The sequence below is a fragment of the Erpetoichthys calabaricus genome, chromosome 16 (genome assembly GCF_900747795.2).
Source record: "Erpetoichthys calabaricus chromosome 16, fErpCal1.3, whole genome shotgun sequence".
NCBI lineage: Eukaryota > Metazoa > Chordata > Cladistia > Polypteriformes > Polypteridae > Erpetoichthys > Erpetoichthys calabaricus.
In genome coordinates, this window is record NC_041409.2 from 20,604,692 (window position 1) to 20,627,243 (window position 22,552).

At 40.9% G+C, this 22,552-nt stretch overlaps 1 protein-coding gene across 5 annotated transcripts in view; it reads left to right on the top strand.

Annotated features, from left to right (window-relative positions):
* Positions 1 to 22,552, top strand: part of meis2a (Meis homeobox 2a) — a 122,939-nt gene that overhangs the window by 69,412 nt on the left and 30,975 nt on the right. For all 5 annotated transcript variants that reach the window (XM_051919803.1, XM_028821638.2, XM_051919806.1 and 2 more), the window contains one exon: positions 19,449 to 19,525. In XM_051919803.1, coding sequence (XP_051775763.1) covers positions 19,449 to 19,525 — 77 coding nt within the window. The remainder of the gene's footprint in view (positions 1 to 19,448; positions 19,526 to 22,552) is intronic.

Below are 22,552 nucleotides of genomic sequence, written 5' to 3' on the forward strand. Positions count from 1 at the left end.
CCGTTTCATCCTACGTTGTCGAAACGGGCTCTTTGTCTAGTATATAAATAAAGTCATAAACTTTAAAATGGAGATTATATATCATATTGGGAAAAGAGGCAACTCAGAAACCATCACCAACGTGGGGATTACAACTCCCATCAGGCAGCAGGAGTGCAATGGGCTGAGGCAGGGATATCGTTCCCAGCATGCATTAAGTTTTGCATTGATCTTGAAGTGCACCTTCTTCTTGACTAATATGGATAACAGTTTTACTGTTTCGCTGGATTACAGCTTTTGTCTAATAGTATGCCTTTTTGTCTCATTATTTTAACAATGATGAACTTCCAAAACAAATTTTTTCCCTGTTTATTTATACTGGCAACACCGTGTACTTTGGTTAGTACGGAATAAGAGAATGAAATCAATCAGAGGGAAAAATGGCTCACTGATTGTGACTGCCTGTGTGGAGTTTGCATGTTCTCTTCGTGTCCATGTGAGTTTTTCTCCTCATGTTTTGGTTTTCCTCTCCTATCCCCAACAACATATTTCTTAAATTGATTGTTGATTACAGACTGGCTTCTTTCTGTAATGTTCTAAGCATTGTATGTAATGAACCGTGTGACAAACTGGTCTTCCATCTAGTGTTAATTCCTGCCTTGCACTTGATGCTGCTGGGATAGACTCGGGTTTCACAAGACCCTGAACTGAATGCGATAGGTTTGAGAATGTTATATTGTGCTACGTCTAATACAGAAATTCCATTTTCCTGTGCAAATGCATGGACCTAAGATGATTTTAATGCATTATTTTTCATGCGTGGAACAGACGTTTGCTCTGTGAGCTACTCCCTTATGCGACTCTTCATATACTGTGTAATAATCAAGGCAGATTCGTCTGACCCATCACCCCAGTGGATTGTTCAAACGTGGGTATAGGAAAATAAGGCAGGTGGTCATTCAATCCTTTCATGTAGTCAAGTTTAGAGAAGTTACACTCATGAATATAATTTGTCGTTTTTGGATTCTGTCTGCCTCTGTGTTGCCTACTGGTTGACTTCTGGTCGTGTTAAAGATTGTGACCCAACTATTTACTCATACTCTATCTCACAGTAAGGATTTCAGTCCACTGGTATTGTCTGTTCAGTAGGATTTCTTGTAACATTAAATGCATTAACATTATATTTTCATGCCCACCAAATCCAGTTCCAGTTTTTGTGAAGATCAGACCCACTTACATTCACACATACTCTCACTCTGGGCTAATTTAGAGTTTCCAGTTAAGGGTAGCCTGCACATCTTTAAGGATTTGGGAGGAGAATTTGTTGGATTCAGAGGAAAACCCATGCAGACACAAGGAGAACATGCAAAGTGCACACAGACAATGATGTGGTGCTGGGTCTGTGAGGCAGCAGCAGCGCTAACCACCACCATTCTTTGTGAAATTAATCAAAATTATTTTTATGTGTTGTTCTCTATAGTTGTAGTGCACACTCGATATGCGCAGAACAATGTACTTCAGAAGAGAAGCATTTCTTAGTATTTGTCTCCACACGGGTCATGTAAGAGCACAGTGGTGGGATTTGAATGTGGGAGCTATCTCTGTATGTATGAATGTAGAAGTGGCAACTCATTATGTGCAAGGAAAGGTACATTGGCTGGGCACTTTGGTATGATGTTTATATGGTGCCTTTCCTCGAGAGAGAGATAAGAGTAGTTTGTATCTTAAGGGATGCCACAATAAATGTTGCACTGACGATGCAGAGAGGTGATCCCATTCTTAGAAGTAATCTGTTGGTTTGTGGTACTTTAAAGCTCCAAGCATCCGTCTTGTGCCATGTAAACACGTTCTCCTCTATGCCATTATGCAGTTTACTCATCTGCTCCTCTGAAAAAATCCATAAATATCTCAGGAATTTTAATTATGGATACACATCAAGTCAGCAAAAGTACAAAAAAGGAAAGTCTGAAATTAGCAGTGACTAATAAAGGGATTCTTTCACACGGTGAATTTTGTATGAATTGTCTATCCGCATTTGAGCCACTATTTTGGAGGGCTGAGTCAGTCTTAACTTTGTAACAATTATCTTGGTAGACTGGTAGACATAAATGGAGTTTCTGTTCTCACATAACTCAGTTGCTGTTGCCTCTTGGCAGGCAGTGTGGCCTAGCGGATAAAGTGTTGGACTGTAAATGTCAAGGCTGTTTGTTCACTCCCTGCGTCTGATTCACTTGTGTTACCCTGAGTAAGTCACTAAACGCGCCAGTGCTCCAGTAATGATAAAATAAATGTACACAATTTTGCATCCTTCTGTACTGCTAAAGACCCTTTCACTGGTGTTTACTACAAAAAGGTGCATGCTAAATGATAAATAGGGAAGTAGGAAATTCTTCCACTAATATATTTAATGCCCTCTTTTATTTTACTTGTCGAAGTCATCTTTATTGGTTGTTTTATTATGGAGCCAGGAGATTCCTTTTTGTCTTGATCTGTTGGCATGCAATAACTCGATCCGTTTCATGCAGACAAAATATATTAAAAGTATGGACGAATGAAGTTTGTGCCCCGGGGAGATGGCGAGATAATGCATTGAAATTGTTCAGAGGTAGTTAGATGCCTAATGGCCTAATATGAGTGCTATGTGAAGTCCAGGGTCTGCTTCTCATAAATTCCCGGCTAGACTGATCCAGTAATTTCAGGCACAGGATGAAACCGTCAAGCAGTCATCACTGTTCTACATCTATGATTACAATTTTTCCTTTTCTTCTGAAGTGAGGGTAGCATTGTTGCCATTGTTGTTTTGTGTCTTTGCAGAAAAAAGTGAACGTGTTAAAACTCCCAGGCTGACTGGATTGTGTGTCAGTGTGTCACTAAGGCCGCTTCTGCGAATGCACGAGGCAGTGTTTTGTTACTTTTTTCATTAATTCCTGTTTAGTCTCCATGGCAACATTCATATTTGTCTCATAAACAAGGTGGAATTAGAATTTCATACTCTTATTATCATAGCATTGAAAGGTAGGCTTCACTTAATCAGCCTATACTTCCTATAGTGTCTTTCACCTTGAAAACTATTACAAATTGAAGGGGAGAGTATTTCATTCACTCAGGTACCTACCACATCATTAGATCACTACAGTGGGAAGAAATGTCTGAAAAAGAGGGCAAAGAAAAGACAAAGAAGAGAAAAGTGAAAAGGCACAGAGTGGATATAAGAGTGGTGACCCTCAAATGAAATTTGCACATTCAGAAAATGGATGGATGCATGATGGACGGAAATTTACTGTGCGCCAACCCAGAGATGAGCCATCAGCAAAGATTTAAGCCTTGTACCCCCCTTTGATCACTCATTTCGGTGGGTTTCCATAACAGTAGCACAGCTGTCTCCCTACAACCAGATCCCCGGTGTTTGCCTTTTTACGGTGTGTGCAGAAGCTTTAAAATTCCTGTTGCTGTTTATCCAGTGGACCTGCCTTTTGCCTTCATTCCCTGTAAATTTGTAAAACGGGTCATGATGGCAACCGCCAGGCAGCCTGCAGCTGTCAGTGGGTTCTCCTTTTTCTGAAGAAGACAATACCTGCTTACTCTTCTCAGGACATAACAACCTTGCAAATGCTCTGTAAAGCTGGGAACTGACAACACTGTGCCTGTGGGCTGCTCTCTGATCTGAAACTCCGCTCTTTTGGTCAGCTTAGCACTTGGAGCAGTGCTGTATCTGCTTCAGATTTTGCAAGTCAGCGAAATTGTGCACTTTACTCAGGAAGGAATGACCCCGAATAGAGACGCTTCTTAATGCTCTCCCATCCTGGACTGGACTTCTTCTTTATAGATTTTTCAAGCTCTCACAGCTTTTTTTCCTTTTAGAGACACCGAAAGTATAAGGTTGACTGAAATCTTGCTGTTTGTTTCTGGCAAGATAGGCTCCGGCAGCATGTGAGCTAAGGAAAAAAAGTTCTGGTCTTCTTTGAAGCCCGGTTTTCAGCCAGTCTCTGTCAAACTAACAACTAAGCCACTTATTACCATTGAGTTGTAGCTTAACAGTTATGTGGCATAACAGTGCCAAGCAATGCATGAGAGTCACCATCATCCTTTTCTTACGTACATGATTTTGATTATTGTGCTGAAAATGGTGCCCTGTATTATCCGTCTAATGTCCACCCATCCATCCTTCCATTCATCCATTTCCTTTATAGCAATACTAAACCCAAAACTGATATTTTTACAATGTAACTTCATGTATGGTAGTGATGACCAAGAAAGATTTTTAATTGTACGTTTTCATGGAGATCAACACTTAAAAAGGTTTTTGATGTAATACTAGTCAATGGTGTCCAATGCCATACAATGGCAAATGATACATAAAAATGACCATCGGGAAATAAAAAATTCTCACGTTACTCTTGTTACAATATCCACATGTCAGTTATCCAGTTGTTTGCTCAACATTTGCTAAAATGTTAAATTAATGCTTCTAGAAAAATCATCTCACATCATAAACAGGACACGTACATCACATGAAACTACTTTTTGTATTGAAGATCCACTTCTCCCCCTCATTCTTTGGTCAAAGGTCCTCTCAATTCAAAAAGTCAGTTCCATGTGACTTGTGTTTCCCGTTTATGATGTGGGATGATCATTTATTTAAAAACTGGCTAAAATACCTGCCAGGAAAAAAAACGGGAATAAACTGTTTTTTAGAAATTCAATATGACTAAACACAACCCATGATGAGACAAAAAGACATAATTCTTAGACAACAAAGCTGTAGTCTTGTGAGACGATGAAGTTGTTATCTAAATTCACTGAGAAGAAAATTCTGTATGTGTCAATCCCAACGCATTTGTGCTGCCTGATGGGAATTGTAGTCCCTGTGTCTTCGCTGGTTTTTGAGTTGCTCGCTTTCCATTATAATCCTCCCTCCCCATATGCCATATACCCAATATTTTAAGATGGACCAAAGGCAAGACAAATGTAAAATTTCATGAAAAGTAGTTCAGCCATTTTTTGCGTGATTAACGAATAAAGAGACAAACAAGCAGACATCCAAATGACTTAAAGTTTTATTTATATAGATATTTTAGCAAATGATTTAAGTAACATATAAAAAGAATATTATTTTTGGGTGGAGTATTCCTTTAAATGTTGAAGTTTAATCCCCGACAGGAACCAAAAATGGCCTGAGCCAGAGGTCCATCACCATATTTCTTGTTCTGCTAGTTATATTTCAGTCATTAGAAGACCACAGGAGAAGGAGGACGCCAATCACCACTTCTCTGTGTCCATTGTATATGCAGTTTGAACTTTAGTCATAGCTGAACACTGCATATAATGTAACCAGAAATAAACTAGGCATTAGAAAGTCTAATAATGTTTGCAAATGTTCTATCAACTCCAACCTGCTTTTCGCACATTCTAGCTATTGATGACACATCTATAGTAGGTCCACAGTATGTTTTTCACTCATAAGCTGCCATGACCATGCTTTGAAATTAGTGGGTTCACAAAAACATGAATAAATAAACTTGAATCTGGCCTTCTGTGTAGCTGGAGGCTTCTCCCAAGTGTCTCCAGTTCTCCCAGTTGATGACCCTTCTCATTTATCCTCCATTATGTGTGACAGGATACGATCAACCAGACCCTGATAAAGTTTGAAAGTTGAAACTTTTGATCAGGCTATAAAAGAAGCACACTACAGGAGCAAATCCATTCCTTGAATCTCTCACACACACACACTTGACTTCATGTCCCGCTCAAGTGTTACACCTTGCCTCCACTCTAAGCTGTAGCGTGATGTTGCCGGCTATAATATTTTAAAGAACACACACACAAGGAAGCTTACAGAGTGTGTTGGTTTTGTAGCCATTCATGGATACTGTAATGCAATTCTTTGCACAGCATACTGTAGATGAGCAGCTTTGTGGCTGAGCCCTGGCTGTTAAGTTCAAGATGAGGCCTTTATCACTGACAGTCCAGCTGTCTGCAATGTAGGAAAATCTCGTATGATTAGTGGTGGTGAGAAAACCCTGAAAGAGCAGCATTTGTAACTTGCGCCCCTAGACTCTAAAGGCAGGAGCACTGATGAGACTACCTTCAGCGTAGTGAATGTGCACATTTTCTCATTTCTAATGCCCTTATTTGTTTTATAAATGCATGTGTGGTTACTTTCTGCTGTACTATTGTCACTGCCTTCTGAAAAACAGAATATTTAATCCAATTCCCTTTTAGCCTTGTAGATGTTTACTGTTAGAAGCTGTGTACTTGGGATCCTCTGGGGGCCTCCCATCTTGCTTTTCACAGGCAACAGTTTGCTTGGCAGGCAAATTGATAGCCAAAGTTGCTCTAGAACCTTGCACCATTTCAGTGAACATAAATTAATGGTGTAAAGCAAACAGGCAACTGGCAATGAGCCAAGAGCGAGCAGGAGAGAAGCCAGCTATTGTTGAGGGGCAACACTGGATTGTACAAGGGAGCCCCTGTACACAATAGCACTACATAGCTGCTGGCTTTTCAGTGCGGCCTTTGAAGTGTATGAAATGATAACTGTTTTATTTCTGAAGACACAACCGCTGAGGCCATTCACAGCCTACTCTTGTAATTGTTACTCTGTAGTTTGTAAGCACTGGTATGGCCGTGAGCAAAGCGAGAAGAGCTTGTGTGTCAGCATGTGTGCATGCGTGCGTATGTGTGCCTGACAGAGACGTGACGGGCAGCCCTCATCCAGAGCTAATGGCTCGAGTCAAGTACAGTATTTGCCTGTTTTCTCTCTACCCGTTTGTCCGTGGCAAGGTCCCAGACCCTGGTGAGAGTGTGAACCTGTCTGTGTCAGGACAAATTACACAGTAATCTAATATGGATGTCATTTAGTCATTGTGTAAAATGTAGTTATACCAGCATTCATGGGAACCCCAATTCCAATTTCCAGTACCAAAAAATAATATTAAATTTGGTGGGGGAGGTAACCAGTGGGTATAAAAGTGCCACAGAAAGAGAGGGAAGTGAGTATCATAAAACAGATATAATGACTCACTGCTTTGTAAGTCCTGATTTCTGCAGAAGGCAGTTGAGTGTTGTTCAATACATTAAAGGAAGTTTTTAAAGGTGAGAAAAAGAGAATTATGGCTCCCCAGGAGCATTAACATCTCTGAATCCCACATGACATGGATTAAAAAATTTGAAATTAGTATGCTTCATGTGTGGCTGAAAAGATTAACCAAAGTGCCTATTGTATTCGTATAACACATTGACACGCAGTATCTTAGTGAGTTGAGTTGGAGAATCTAGCTTTAAACTGAGACAGAGCACTGCACTTGATAAGTGTTTCTACATTTTAGTAAAGCCTGGCACAGAGCTTCAGTGACAGTGGCCGCTATCTCCTCCAATGAGTTGCCATAAGTAAAGTGAATTTCATGGAGGTGTCAACCAGAACATGAATTCTTTTGAATGTGGAGTGTATGAAGAATAGATGGTCTCAGAGCAATTGTTTCACCTCAGAATTGTATAAATAAGCAGATAGCTTGGATTAGATGGGCTTTATGTTCAGTATGTGCAAGAAATGTGTGCTGCGTTCAATCCAGAAAACCTCCAGCTAAGACCGCCTGAACAGGTTGAGGCCAGCTAGAGAAATCTGAACCTGTTACAACACAATTGTCTTTGCAAAGTTTCTAGCAGCTTGGTTCTTATGTCTGTCACTCAACAGCATAATATGAACTGGTCATCAACTGATGGACTGGTTGCTCCTTGTGCCCAGTGCTCCTTCCTATCTCTCTCTCTAGAAGTTTATAATGGAATAAACAGTTAAAAATTAAATGATAATGAATAAATCACTGATCCTAAAGTACAGCTTGGTGCTGCTTGTAAACTTTTCATGCGAGTTTCATTTTTAGGGAACCAACACTGGCTCAATCAAAACAAATGAGTGTAAGCTAGCATACGACTTTCATTATAAGCTTTGGAAATGAAAAGACAAGTAATGTCTTTGACCTCTAGCAGTCATTTGAGAGTAACAGCTTTTATCATGATTAATATATCAAATTATTAAATTCCATGGTGCAAAAATGAAATTATTGTATTGGTGAAGTATCACAGCTTCTGAAAAACCTTGCCAGCTCCAACTTTATTTGGAATGATCACTGGCCATTTCCTTGATTTGTCTCTTAATGTGGGGCACGTGACCAAGCATGTTGTTTATCCAGAAGTCCTACTGTAATTCAGTTCACTGAAATTAATGTATTGTTGCTTGAAGAATTAATTTGCATCGTTTTTCTTCATTCAGTCTGGCGTTCATTAGCACAGGACGGGCCTCGCATTTAGAGTGTGTCCTCTAGCTGTATAATTAAAATGTGAAGGCAACACCCAGCAATTGTAGCCTTTAGTTGTGACATGTCCTTAATGAAAATATAAGAAAAGCTTGTCATTTCCTAAATATTATGGAGTTGTCCCTTAAAGGTACTAATAGATATTAAAGGTAATCGTGGTCAGGGTCAGTGTCAGCAGGTGTTGGACAACCATGGACACCAGAAGGAGACATAGTTAAAGGAATCTTTTGAATTATTATTCTTAGGATGAGAATATTAGGGAAGATAGTGGGGCATGCCCAATAAAATAGGCTAGTCTACTCGCTAATCATTGTGCCAGCGAGGGGTGAAGTATTGCAAATTGATTAGCTATACGCTGCAAGAACCTCTTATACTTATTAAAGTTATATTTAGTTCCCATCCTTTTAATTGATGGGAGCAAGAGGCTACTATTGAGGACCCTGCATGGTTGTCTAGCTGTTTTGATAAGAGTGGGTCACATGGTTGGCAGGGATACCTGGGCCCACCAGTAGGAGCTCTGAGCAGATGACTCCAGAGGTTTGGTAGGGCTGTGATTGGCCTGGATGTGCTTCAGAGGAGACCAGAAGCACTCTCAGGAACAGAGAGTGGCCATTGGGCTAGTGAGGGTAGAGATAGGAGGAGGAATCCCCTGAGAGGAAGTAAAGGGAGATGGAGGGAGAAGCATGAAAGAGGTAAAAAAAAAGGTAGGCAAGTGGGCAAGCAACCTTATCAGGGTGCGAGGGTGACAGCTGTGTAGTTAGGTCCAGATAGGCAGCAGGCCTCCTGATTTAGGTTTAGGTTTAGGTTTAGGTTTCTTTATTTAGTCATGTTTACACAAGAAAACATGAAATTTGCCTTCTCAGTTGCATCTAATAACAGGTAACAGACAGAATGAAATAAAACAGACAAATAGAAATAAGAAAGGTTAAGGTAAGGCAGTTAGATAAAACATATTTACACCAAAAAAAAAAAAAAAAAAAAAAAGGTAACAGGATATATATCAAAACCTTAAACATTATCTCAGATATTTCTTATTGAAAAGTCGTATGGCACTAGGAAGAAAGGAGTTTCTGGAGCGATTTGTGTGGGTTTTCAAAGCAACTATCCTTCCTGATTTACTGAACTTTAGTTCTACATGTAATGGATGTCTGTCATCAGTTGAGATGATTTCCAGTTTCTTTAGCATTGCCCTCTGACACACACTAGTCAAATCATCAACATCAGCCCCAATAACTTTAGCTGCATACTTCGTAATCTGCTGGAGCTTTTTTGAGTTTTGGTTTGTCAGACTATTAAACCAGGCAATGAAACTGAAAGTGATCATGGACTGGATCATACTGCGATAGAAGGACAACATGAGGTCCTTGTCTACTTTCCCTTCATGGTCCCTCCTTTGTTATCCCATAACTTTCTGTGTTTATTTACCATTGTTGTAATAATAAACCTTTCATTTTATATATTTTTGGTCTCCTTGGCTGTTTGGCGCTTGGGGTTAGCTCAGGGGTGTTTCCTTAATGATATGATATGTGCATATAATAAAACATAATATTCTCAAACACACTAAATTCAATAGCAACACTATGTTGGTGCTCATTTGGCATAACTGTTCTTCTCACTTAATAATGTTATGAAGCCCTTCTGCACCAACAGCAGTTTTAGGCAGGGTAGCAGCTTAGATCTTTCAAAGAGTCCTTTTCCCTGTACTGTTTGAAATATCATGTGACCCCTGGTGGGCACCAATGGATCTACAGTATTAATTGGAAAGAAGCAGAAAGAACCGGAGCAGCAAAAACAATCTTCAGTTGCTCAAAGTGTAGTATCTCTTCAAATATGAAAAGCAGATCTATTTAATTTTTCTTAAATTTTAAGACTTTGACAGATTTAATAACATGACTTAATAAGCCTGATAACAGTATTTATTTCTAGCTTTTTAAATTGTGACATTTGTAGACCTCTCCTGGGCTTGTCCTTCTTCTCAGAGCAGTGTCATTTAACTGTACCATGAGAAGACGGGAGTACCAAGCCAGTGAGCAGCAGGCTGTTGGTCCTTCATCTTGACGTAGCAGCAGCAACAGCCTGTCGCTTTTGGCTCTTTCCCCACTGTTGCCATTGGTCATCCTCAGTGATGTTGCGTTATAAGTCGGGGCGTGGGAGAGCAGCAGTACAAACTCTTCTAAAGTATTAAAGAAATATTCACATCCAAAACTGTTAAGATATGACCTTAAAAACTGGAATTTTGCAAATGTCATACAAAGTAAGATAATTTGGTTTATTATTTAAGGAAATATTGTGTAACATTTTGAAATAGCAGAGATTTCTTTAAAGATTCTCTACCACTACTTGGACCAGAAGGCAGCTGAAGTCAGTAGAAAATTTGAACATTCACCTGCCTTCTTGATAGAAATCTCCATCCACTTTAGCAAGGAGACTTCACTAGACTATAATATTTAACGATAATTAATTTCACTGTATAATCTCGAAATTCAAACGTTCCAGAATGCAAAATCCAACCACTCTATTGCTTGACCACACCTATTATCCTTCCCAAAAACAATTCCAACAAATGTAAGCAGTCTAGTTTTTGATTCAGCCCCATATTGGCCCTCTTTTTAGGGTCACAAACGGTCAGGGCCAATTGTGACATCATCAGGCACGTTTATATACATCCCATCACACCAGACAAAGTTAGAATTGCTGATAAACCTAACCTGCACATTTTTACGATGTGGGAGAAGAAGCCACTCGGGCTCTGCACACTGACCCAGTCTGCCAGAGTTCTGAGGCATCGGCAATAACCACTTTGCCACCATGCATCACCTCTGTTAATATATACTCTATATATATTTATATCTTTTATAAGTCTGCATTGAAAATTATATGAGCTGGCCAATGTTTCAGAATAAAACCAAGAAAATATTATTAAATATTAAAATGGAAAACCTACCTGTGCGACAAATAGTGCCGAGTTTCACAGTTTTATGTCATGCTCAGACAGCAGCATGCATTGCTTATTCCCAAATAATATCATTTATCCTCAATGGATAATGGCTGGATTATTAAATACAGATTTAAGAGCAAGATAAATTCAGAGTGCTGGAGAATTCAAGGGAGACTGTGCAGCCATGGCAGGGAAACGGCCAGGCTACGATTTCAAAAGCTTCATTAACATGGAATGGTTTCTTAGGACACCTAAACCTCTGACCTGTGTCTTTAATTCGCCGCAGTCTGGCTCCACACTGATGAAGTGATCTATCATCATTGCTACTACATTCTAGCGTGGAGTTCTCCGGGAAAGTTCAGCAGCTGCTAGGTGATTATAGGAAACAACAAAGAGTGTGTTACACTCTCTAATTTAGCCAACGCAGAGGGAACTACTATTGCTATTGTCCATGGCCTTGGCGTGCCTTTTATTACAAATAAACAAGCCAAAGGTCTGCACCTAATTGTTTTCCCTCTCATTAACATATCAGTTAGATCCAAGCAGTGGACTGGCTTTAATGTTAAACCACTGGCTTCTCGAGATAATTATTTATAGACTTCGGTACATTTGGGGTCAATTAAATGTCAGGATATTGGATTGGATACTTGTACCTCGGTAAATTGATCCACACTTTCCAAGCTTATATTTTCTTCATTGGATTATTGAGTAATGAAGACCGTAAGATGCAAAAGTATAGCCGCCCAAAATTACGATTTTTCTCAGACGGGTGAGTGGTGGTTGATATGGTGGTGGACTGCAGTTCTGTTCAGTTATAATAATGTGCACTTCATGTATTTCTGAAGTTCTGCCCTTCAAATTGGTGCCCATACTGGATTCCAAACCAGACAGGGTAAGAAACTGAAGATACATATTTCTGCTCAGTAACCTAAACATATAAATTGGTGCTTGGTGAAAGCTACATTTTTGTCAAAATTCACCTCAAGTTCTCTTGCCTGTGCTGCTTCCACATTCCTATGAGCCAATGAGTGTGCCCTGGTGCTGCTGTGCTGATTTTATTAGTAATGACAAAGTGTACCGGAGGATTTGACAGCCAAGCTGCTTGATGTGGCACTAATCTTAATAAATAAGTGTTCGAGCAAACCCAAAATGCAGGGACTGGCTGTCATTTCCAAACATTGAAGGTGGCACATAAAACAGACCCATTTAGTGTCACTGTCTTTGGTCAATTAAAATTTTCTTACGCAAGGCTTCTCCAGCTTTTAAAGCTCCCCACTCTCCTTGATGAGCCATCCTTCTTGTTTGTGCAAACCATTCATTATGTGTCTCACACAGGCAGGGATGAATCCTGCTGTTGGTTGGGGTATTTATCACCGTGGTACAGTGCGGCACCTGACAGAGCACGATTGATGACCAAGAGTGGGATGAGTGGCCAAGGCAGCCTTAATACAATGTAAATTACTAACTGCTATTTCCAATCCCGCCGATTCATTTCTCTCACCTCTGCTGAAAATTATTAGTGGTTTTTATAGTATCACAGAGGTCATTACTAATGTTCTCAAGATAACACCCAAGGGGAGGGAGGGAGAAAAAGAGGAGAGAGAAAAAAGGGCGGGGGGATTGGGGGGGGGGGGTCCACGGTGGGGGTGGTGAGTAGAAAGAGAGAGAGAGAGAGAGAAAGAGAGACTTAGGCAGTCAGAAGGCCTTCCAAAAGGTGGGACGGCCAAAAAAGTGTCAGCACCTAGCAATCAGAAATCGTATTTTTCATTTCAGTACTGTGTTCTTTATTGGATTGGCCATTTCAGAGTTTAGAAGTCCTTTTTGTTTACACTTAGAAACTGTTAATGCCTCCTGTGTCTTCATTGTATGCCACTTATTTATTGATACCATTGTTTTTACATATTTTTATGGTTCAGTTTCATTAAATACACTATTTCCTGGTGGTCCTTCTTGTCCAAGCTCTTATTGCAGTATTTGTTTTATTTTTCCCTTTCACACTGCTTACTGCATTGAGTCTCATTTAGTCCAATCCATTTATGCGCAAGCTCAATAAATGCTCTCCTCACACATACAGACAGATAATTATAGATCTAGAGGAAACTGTAGAAAGACATGTAGATCACCCATCCTGCCATTTTCTCCATTTCCATTACAGGTAAGGGGGCATAACAACCTACCCATGAATCATCACTAATAACAGGCAGGGCACACACTCACACCATACCCATTCACAGAGAAAGCTAAACATATGGGGTAGCCATCGTATAACAAAAAGTGAGAGGGAGATCATAAAGGGTTTGAGTCCATCCGTGAGAGTGAAATCAAAGGAAAAAAGAAATTCAAAGTCCAACAGAAAACTCTGAGTACCTGTTGTTCATGTACAGGCTGTGTCTGCCGACTGTTTTCATAGTTAGAAATCTCCCAGTGAAGATGTGGACTTGCACGTGAACTCTGGCAACATCATTCTTTAAATAGGTCCCGGGCAGAAGAGGCGGGGCCTCTGGGCAGAATGCGGAAGTGACATCAGAAGTCATCTCAGGACTCATGTCCTGGTCTGCAGATGAAAAAAATAGAGGCATTAGTAGTCAGAGCCCCTCAGGTGCTGGGGGCGGAGGTGTCATCTTACTGGAGCCTTGCAGATGCTCCTTATGAATCTGCATGTGATACCAGATATCAACCCTTGTGTATATACAGGGACAACACAAATCTTCACATAGATAGTGACCAAGCCAGGAAATGAGCCCACATTCCAAAAGCTGTGCTAGCCAAGTATCCATATTACTAACCGAGAATAAACTGGATATGGACGCAGGTACACGGCGATGGGACCATGAGACATACTGCGCAGGCGCCTACAGCGCGCATCTCATAAACCGCAAGTGAAGTCTTATCCACCGCAAACGAAAGAGTCACGGCCCAAAAACGAAAGAGCTCAACTAACGTGAATGAGAAATGAAACAACAACGCGCCCATAGCTAACGACTAACGACACAGTCACACAAAAAAGAGGATTCTGCGCTGCACCCCAGAGTCAAACGGAAGAGGCTACGGAAGCCCCACAGGTCCACGAAGATAGTATGGAAGGCACAGGAAAGTACGAAAGGCGTAGGCGCCTACAAGGCGCTTCTGAATAGGACATGAAGCAACAACGCGTCCATAGCTAAATTACTAACAGTTCCAAAACCAAACAGCTCCGCATGAACAAATACAATGTACATAGACGCCTACAACGCGCGTCAGAAACTGCGGAAGCAAAGCAGGCACGGGTTCAAAACGAAAGACCACAACTGACGGTGATACAAACACGAGCCTGCCTGGATATAATCAATGAACGCAGGTGCCTACAGCGCGCGTCTGAAATGCCGCAAGCAAAGCAGGCACGTATCGCATACATTCATCAATGTATTTCAGGCAAAAACCCAAGATAGTACAGAAGCCTCGAAGATCCGGAATCCACAGCGTATGTGAATCACATTACAGTAATACAACACTATAAGTACTCACAGAAAACACAAACAGAAGAGGCTTCCGCATCCCGCCCCACCATCAAACCAGAGAAGGTACGGAGTCCCCAAACGTCCACAAAACACAGCATAGTCAAACACGAGATAGTACGGATGGCGCATGCGCTTATGCACCGCAAGCGAAGGAGCCACGGCTCAGAAACGAAAGAGTTCAACTAACGGAAATAGGTAATTTTAACAGTGAGTGCAATTATCCATATTACTATACCTAATCACCAAATCCCAAGGACAGACCATGGACAGAGTCGGCCTTTACCTCTCTGAGCCTGTATTTAGACATGGACAACTTTATGTAGCCTTCTCAGGAGTTCGGCATGCATGTGACGTTAACGTCAAGATTATAATAACTCCATACCAAGGAAAACTCATTCAAGGACAACACGCCGTCTTTGCTACAAATGTGGTGTGTGAAGATATCCTTTGTACGTCATCTACACCTTTACACTCCAGTATATCTCATACATAGATCTGCGCAAACTCAAAGACATTCTATACTTACATAACATAACAATTAAACTGCTATTGTCATTTACATATATTACATGGACCTACAGATGTCGTAACGGTGAACATGATACATATGTAACAATTACCAGGACAGACAATAATCTCTTTCAAATCTATTTCGGGTTACCCAAGACCAGGGGTTGGCGAGCGAAGCGAGCAGGGGGCGGAGCCCTCTAGTAGTTAATAAATGATAAATACATAGTAGTAATGGAGTACTAGTAGTACTGTCACAAGAACAGAGTACGGTGAAATTCTTACTTTCATGTCCAACCAACGTGCAACATGTCTCCACTCTCCAGTGCCATGATAAACATCCATCCACCCATCCATTTTCAAATCCTCTTATTCTCAGCAGGGTCAGCGGGGAAGCCAAAGCCTATCCCAGCAACCCTAAGGTACAAGGTAGGAATGATCTCTGGACTGGACATCAGTCCATCACAAGTTGAATAACCTCTTAAAATACATAACATCCATTTTACTTAATAGAAGTAAATCAGCCTGCAGATGACTTATTTCATAATAAAATGAAAAGTTTGACAAACGAGTTAAGACAATTCAGTCCATCTTGGGATGTTGTCCACTATGGGAAGGTGCTCTATAAATTTCAATGGCACTCCGATTAAGGAGACAATGCACCGTTTTCTAACAGTAACAGTCCCTGTGTCCCTTTCTCCATGCGTACCTTGCCTTACACTGGTATGCGTATTGAGCTGCTTCATCAACCTTTCGCTCTTGCACATACACATATACTTGAATGATGGATATTAAATCATCAGTTGAATGTAACTTCTAATCAGACGAGCGCTCCTTTGAAAAGCTTCTTTAGTCCTGATGTTAGTTTTCTGGGTACAGCTTCACAATGTTGACTTGCCTATAGCGCATCTCTTAGCCACTTAGTGCTGTGTAACACAGAGTGTTTGTTGAGGTCCTGTTACATGGCAGTAAGTGGCTAGTAGATGGTAGATAGGTGCTTTCTAAATGTTATTAATACCAAAACGAGAATATGTTAGGGTCTGATTACGGTACAGAGCAGAAACTAACAGATGTGCCCTTGTATCCTCAAATCTAAGGTTGCTATCATGTGCTGTTGAATATTTAATCTCCTGATCTGCTCTTATGTACATGAAAAAGATTGTTTATCCTGAGTTTTGTAATTGTATTTGCTTTTGAAAGCAGTTTATGACGGTGCTCCTTCTTTAAGTAGCTTTGCGTGACAGAGACCTATATTGCTGGAGAAGTCTTATTTAAAGTTGTTCGTGAGGGAAGCCTTTCACGTCGGAGCACATGAAAGGTGATGCTGCCTGGCCTGTTAGTTTGATATTTTACAGATTGTGTCACTGCAGGTGTGTATATGTGAGTGGGCCCTGTGATGGACTGGCATCCTGTCGAGGCAGGTATAGGCTCTGCCATCCCCTCAGCCCTGAATTGGTTTTGGTATGTTTGAAAATTTAACTATGAATGTATATAATGTTATACTTCCAGACTTTCACCTCTGTCCTTTACCTGGCTGATCACTGGTCAACAAGCATTTTGCTACTGGGATTCTTTCACCTGTACTTTAACAAATTTCACTTGCTGACTCCAAATCTGAAAACCGTTTTCGCCCAGCAGCACGTCCCATTTTTTAATTATGATGTTCCAGGTCTTGGACAACTAGGGTGACTGGACAGTAAAGGCGATGCGTTTCAGCTTTTAAGAAATACGTTTGGTCTCGAGAAAAGTGAAGCCAAAATGAAGGAAGGTGTTTTTGTTTGGCCCTGAAATCCGTGAACTGATGCTTGACGATGAGTTCAAAAGGAAACTGAAGCCAACTGAATCAGCACCCGCATTCGTGTAGGTTGTCCAGAATTTTCTTGACAGTCACAGAGCAGAGAATTATACTGAGCTTGTGGAGAATATGCTGAAACTATATTAGCTTACGGCATTTTTTACATTCTCATCTCGACCTTTTTCCACCAAATCTAAGCGATGTCAGAGACAAGCATGGGGAAAGATTTCATCAAGATATAAAGGTGATGGAAAACTGATATCGGGAAAAATTCACTCCGAGCATGATGGGTGACTACTGTTGGTTCTTGCAAAGAGAGACGGATGTGCAGTACAAGCGCAAAAGCGAGTGCCTCCAACATTTTTGGGCACGCTGACCTCACTTTTATATTGAGGTAAATTGACATAAATATACTTTAACGTGTCTCTGGTATCGTCTTCTGGTTTGTTTTAGGAATTAACACATCTAAAAAAATTTTGGTGGGACATAGTCCAAACTCCAGATATCGTGTTGATATATTGATATTCAAAAGTGTCAAAACGTCAATGATGTGTATTTCAAAAACCTGGTGTGCTAGCTTAATTCTGATTTCAAATATGAAATCAGCGTTAAAAACTTAATAAAGAGAAGCTCTGAAGTTCCCAGAAGCTAACAAAAAATATTTTTTTGTGGACCAGTGAATGGAGGTGGCACGGTGGCACAATTCAAAGAGTCTGGGTGTTAAAACCTGGCCTGGTCAAGTTTACTATGTCCTTATGGGATTCTTTACCTAGTACCCTGGTTTCCTTCCACATTGCCAAAAAATGTATGATAGGTTAATGAGTGGATATGTTCCCTGAAGGAATGGCATCCTGGACAAAATGCGATTCTACTGCTGGGACAGATGTGAAGACAGTGATACCAGAAAAAAGGAATGGATGAATAAATAAAAAGCAAATGCATTTACTGTATATACTGTATTTTTAATGCTAATAAAATAAATGTAACTATGATCCCAACAGCCTCCACTTTGCAGTTGTTTAATCAGGTAGTCAATTGACCTTCATTTTAAATACAGCCTTTCATTTTCAGGGAGCATTACCACATAAGAACGCGGTTATGAAGGTGACGGTGCACACATTAATACGTGACAAAGTCAAAGGTCAAAATGAAATGGCATAGAATAAATGCAACAAAATAAAGCAAAAATGCTTCAGAGTGTTAGAAGCATTACAGGCACCATGATTGAGGATGTCCCAAGGCTGCAAGGGGATAGTAAGATGGCATCAGATGTCGGTGGCGAGGGCTGAACTTGCGACCTTGTGGTTTCCAGTCCTGCTCCGTAGTCATTCGGCCTTACCTGAGGAATCAACGTGATTCTGATATATTGCCTTTCAGAGTGAGCACAATCCACAGCCGTATGCAAGTTCAGTACAATTAGACTCATCGCTGTATAATCTTTCAAAGCATTACAGGTGCAGATTAAAGGATTCGTTCCTTCACCCGGGAGCAGAATTTTTGGCTCACAGGTTTGACATTTAGGAATTTTGGTTACTTCACTACATCAAAGGCTAATCTGAATCTTTAAATGCATTTCACGCACTTTAAAGAAAAAAAAAATCAATACGCTTTACAATGGAAAAGGTGTGTGTAGATAATTAAACATGAGAAGAGTGTGCTTAATTAGCGCCTGCACCCCCCCTTCTAGAAAAGTTGAAATTGAATTTTGTTTCTTAACATCACCCTCAGAAGAGTGAGAATTTTCTGTGTTTCGCCTGTTATAACCGTCCCTTTGTTCATTTTGATTTTGGAAGAAGTATGATTTGCATATAAAGTGCGAGTGTGGGAGTCGTCTCTCTTCTCTGCATGCAGAGGTGAGCGCTCTATGTCTCCCGTATGAATGGAGGTGTAAAAGAAGCGATTCACTTTGTGTTTACTTCCACTGCGGTCACCGGTGGCATAGGAGCGGGTGCAAGCGCATTACTTGCAGGAAGAATCTTGGCCATAGCTTCTGTGCCACAGCACCGCCCGCCAACACTGACACAAGTGAAGCAATGGTATGAAATGTCCAGAGAAGCCACACAAGTAGAGCCAAATTAAAACACTTCGTCCTGCTGCCCAGCCTCTTCATGGCATACCATGCAGGACCCAGTAATATCCTGTTCGTTTCGGGATGCCAAAGGAGAATCCCCCCTTGGATGAAAGGCTGCATTCAATCTGAGACAGTTTGTTCCTTATTGTATGTACTGTGAAAGTAGTTGAAAATGGATTTCCAGTCCAAACTCAATTTTTCTATTTTGTTTCTTTTTCTTTCTTCCTTTTATTTTTTTTTTTTTATTTTTTTGCAGACAAGAGTACATTGCTTAAACAATGGTTGGGCTTTGCTGTTTTTTTTTTTTGTTTCATTTTTGTTTTCTTGTATTTTTGTTTCCTGTTTTTAGCATCCGTACCCTTCCGAAGAACAGAAAAAACAGTTAGCCCAAGACACAGGACTGACAATTTTACAAGTAAACAACTGGTAAGTTGACGTCTCCGGCATATTGATTCGGGTTTGTGGTCTGCTTGGTACTGCCCTAGCCTTCTTTGTAAGCATGGACTTTTAGTGGTTGCCACCTAGTGTTACCTGTAATGGGATTGTCATCCACTACACAGTGGCTGGGAGCCATCCGAGTGTTGTGTTTGATCAGCGAGTGTTTAGCAGTAAGTCACAAACTCCGTGCTGTTTGATATATATTTATTCACTTTGATATGTTCAAGAAAACAAAACAGAAAGATTCCCCTGCACACCCCCCCACGCCATTTTTCACATTGCGATATGGTAGATTAGTGGCACGGTGGTCAGACCAGCCGTCCCTTTGTAGATGGCTTAGCACATAACTGGAGGTGGTGGATTAGCCAAAATGATCACAGCAGCAAAGAAATGATACAGGAATTACTTATCAAAATACTGGCCCAGGTTTTATCTGCAGCTTAATTTTGTTCAGTACATTCTCGGGGTGATGTTCAGATTAATTGAACTGACAGCTTCCTTTCAAAATTCAGGGAAGGTATTTGCACGGATTTCAGGTCTTATACAAACTTAATTACATGGAACCCCGTTTTATCATTCTAATTCCATGTAGCGGAGGTTGTATTTACAAATGAGAAGTCTCTGCCTTTTATTCACAGCTTTCCTTAATATATTTATCAAAGCAGGTTCATTTACAAAGTGCTCTATCTGTGGGATACAGGCAGGCAGACATTAACGAAGCTTTTAGGTTTATCAGACTCGGTGGCTGATGAGCTACCCGAGGGTCAATTGATTTTATGGTTCTGTGATTCATTTTTTTCTCATTTTTCTAGGATCACAATGAGAGACATGCCTGGAGAATTAGCCAGTTTGTCTGCCTTATCTGTCAAGCAATTTTTTTTTTCCCCCTTTTTTTTCTTCTTCTTTCCCTGGGAAGTCAAGCTACTTAAATTGGCCACAGGAACTGCTGTTATCTGACTTTAATGCACCCTATAGTGTGGATAGCATTTCAATTACACTAGTAAGCAAAGCTTAGCTGCAGCCTGTTTCATGCCTCGTGCCGTACAGAAAGTGATGTGCCTACCTACAGAAGCAGAAAATTGAGTTGCCTTGCCTGTGTCATGGTGATTAATGCAGAAATAAACTGCCAACCTGGAAGAAATCAGGCCTTTGCGTGATGCCACACTTGGAATATATCTATTAGAGTTAGCCCAGGATGCGTGCCGTCCTGGCCTGGACCGAGGGCTCCTCAGTGTGCTCCTAGAAGTAGATCTTTGTCAGTCTCAGGGGGCATCAGATACAGCTGAAGTTATATAGACATCTTCGGCGGTGACGTTGAGTGTGTAGGAGGATGGGTTTGGAGCTGTAAAGCTTATTATTGGAAATGGCAGCAGGTTAATTGGCCTCACTGTTGTCGTGTGTGTGTGTGTGTGTGTTTGTGTATATCTGCTTTTTATCTTCTTAAATGCCGTAGCAGCAGCAGTGACTGGCTTGTTTTGCAAAGGAATCTGCGGCACCGTGCTCTCAGATATGACAAACAGATGATATGAAATTCCTGTTGATAGGCGTACCGGTAAACACTTAGCGCTGCTAAGTGCCACTGGCCCCTGCTATTGTGAGCAGTTTCCCCTTTGATTTGATGTTGGCAAATTATTGGCTAGTGACAGTGAGAGGGCAGGCAGTCGTCTTTAGTTTCCAGCAGACCCTGGAGAGGATGTGCTGAATCATTGCTTTGTCTTGGAGCACAATTGTGCCTCAGAGAGGCCACAAGGAAGCTCTGTGCTTGTGTCAATGGACAGCGCATCATTTGCGCTCTGCTGCCAAAAGCCGTCCAAGAGCTTACCTGGAATTCACCTCAGAGCCTGCTGTTGGAGCAAAGGGAAGCAGAAAGAACTGCTTATAATACCGGCGCGAGGATATTGGCTACCGCTGTCAGCAGATTTTCCTAATGTTACACAAGAAGTGGAGTACAGAGAAGAAACCTTCTCAGATGTGTGCAGCGTGATTAGCAAAAGCCGAGGAAATGCAAACTTTGGTCTAGTGAGCCTGCCTGACTGGGCAAAGAGGGGTTGCACTTGTCGTGTAGGAGCTGTCGTATGGTCAAAGGCAGAGGGCATTGTAATCCTTTCTCATTTATTAGCATTATGTGTTACTCATAGCTTTGGGTCCAATAATGATCTCACCTGAAGTGCAGTTTCTAGACTGGGGTACTCCACTCCGGTCCTGGAGGTCCTCAGAGCCTGCAGATGTTTGCTTTAACCAGTGTCTTAATTAGGACCTGTTTATTTACTACTAAAACAATATATTTTTTATTTTATTGATGTATTTATTATTTTTGCTCTGTTAACTCGTTTGTTACAATCCGGAACTCGTAATTGCCTATTTTAGTTTTAAACAGCTGCATTTTGGCTTTTAATTGCTGCCTGTTTTCTTAACCAGTCATCAGTTAATAATGAGGTGCAAATGACAAAGGAGCAAATGGAACCAGCTAATGTAGCTCTGTTCAAGTCTGTGTACATGCAGCATGAAGTATCTGTGTTCATAAGATGTTCTGAAATAAATGAGAGAGAAGGAAGAAACACAAAACATGTTTTGTGAGTGAATAATATACATTGTTTTGCCTTGGAAGAATGAAAATACTAACAAGCTATATATTTAAGTACCACGTTTCATTATCTGTTAGGCCTGGCTTCTAACGAAGATCTGCAGCCACTGCGGACCTCCAGTACCCCTGTTCTAGACCTTTGGTTCTGTTAAGTTGTATCAGGCTGTTTTGGTCTGCTAAAATGTGGCTTCTGGGTGTCTTGTTTTCCACAATTAGGAGGACATTCATTTCAGTTAAACAGTGCACCTGATCACAACAACACGAAGGACACAGCATAGGTCATGGTTGCCACAAATGAGCTTTACCCAGATAGCCACATTAGAAGAATTGTGCATCCTACTGCTGTTCTTGTGCTCATTCAGCAGCAGGCGATCATTACCAACTTTGAAAAGCCTTATCTATGTTTATGCCTGAAGTACTCTAAAAATCTT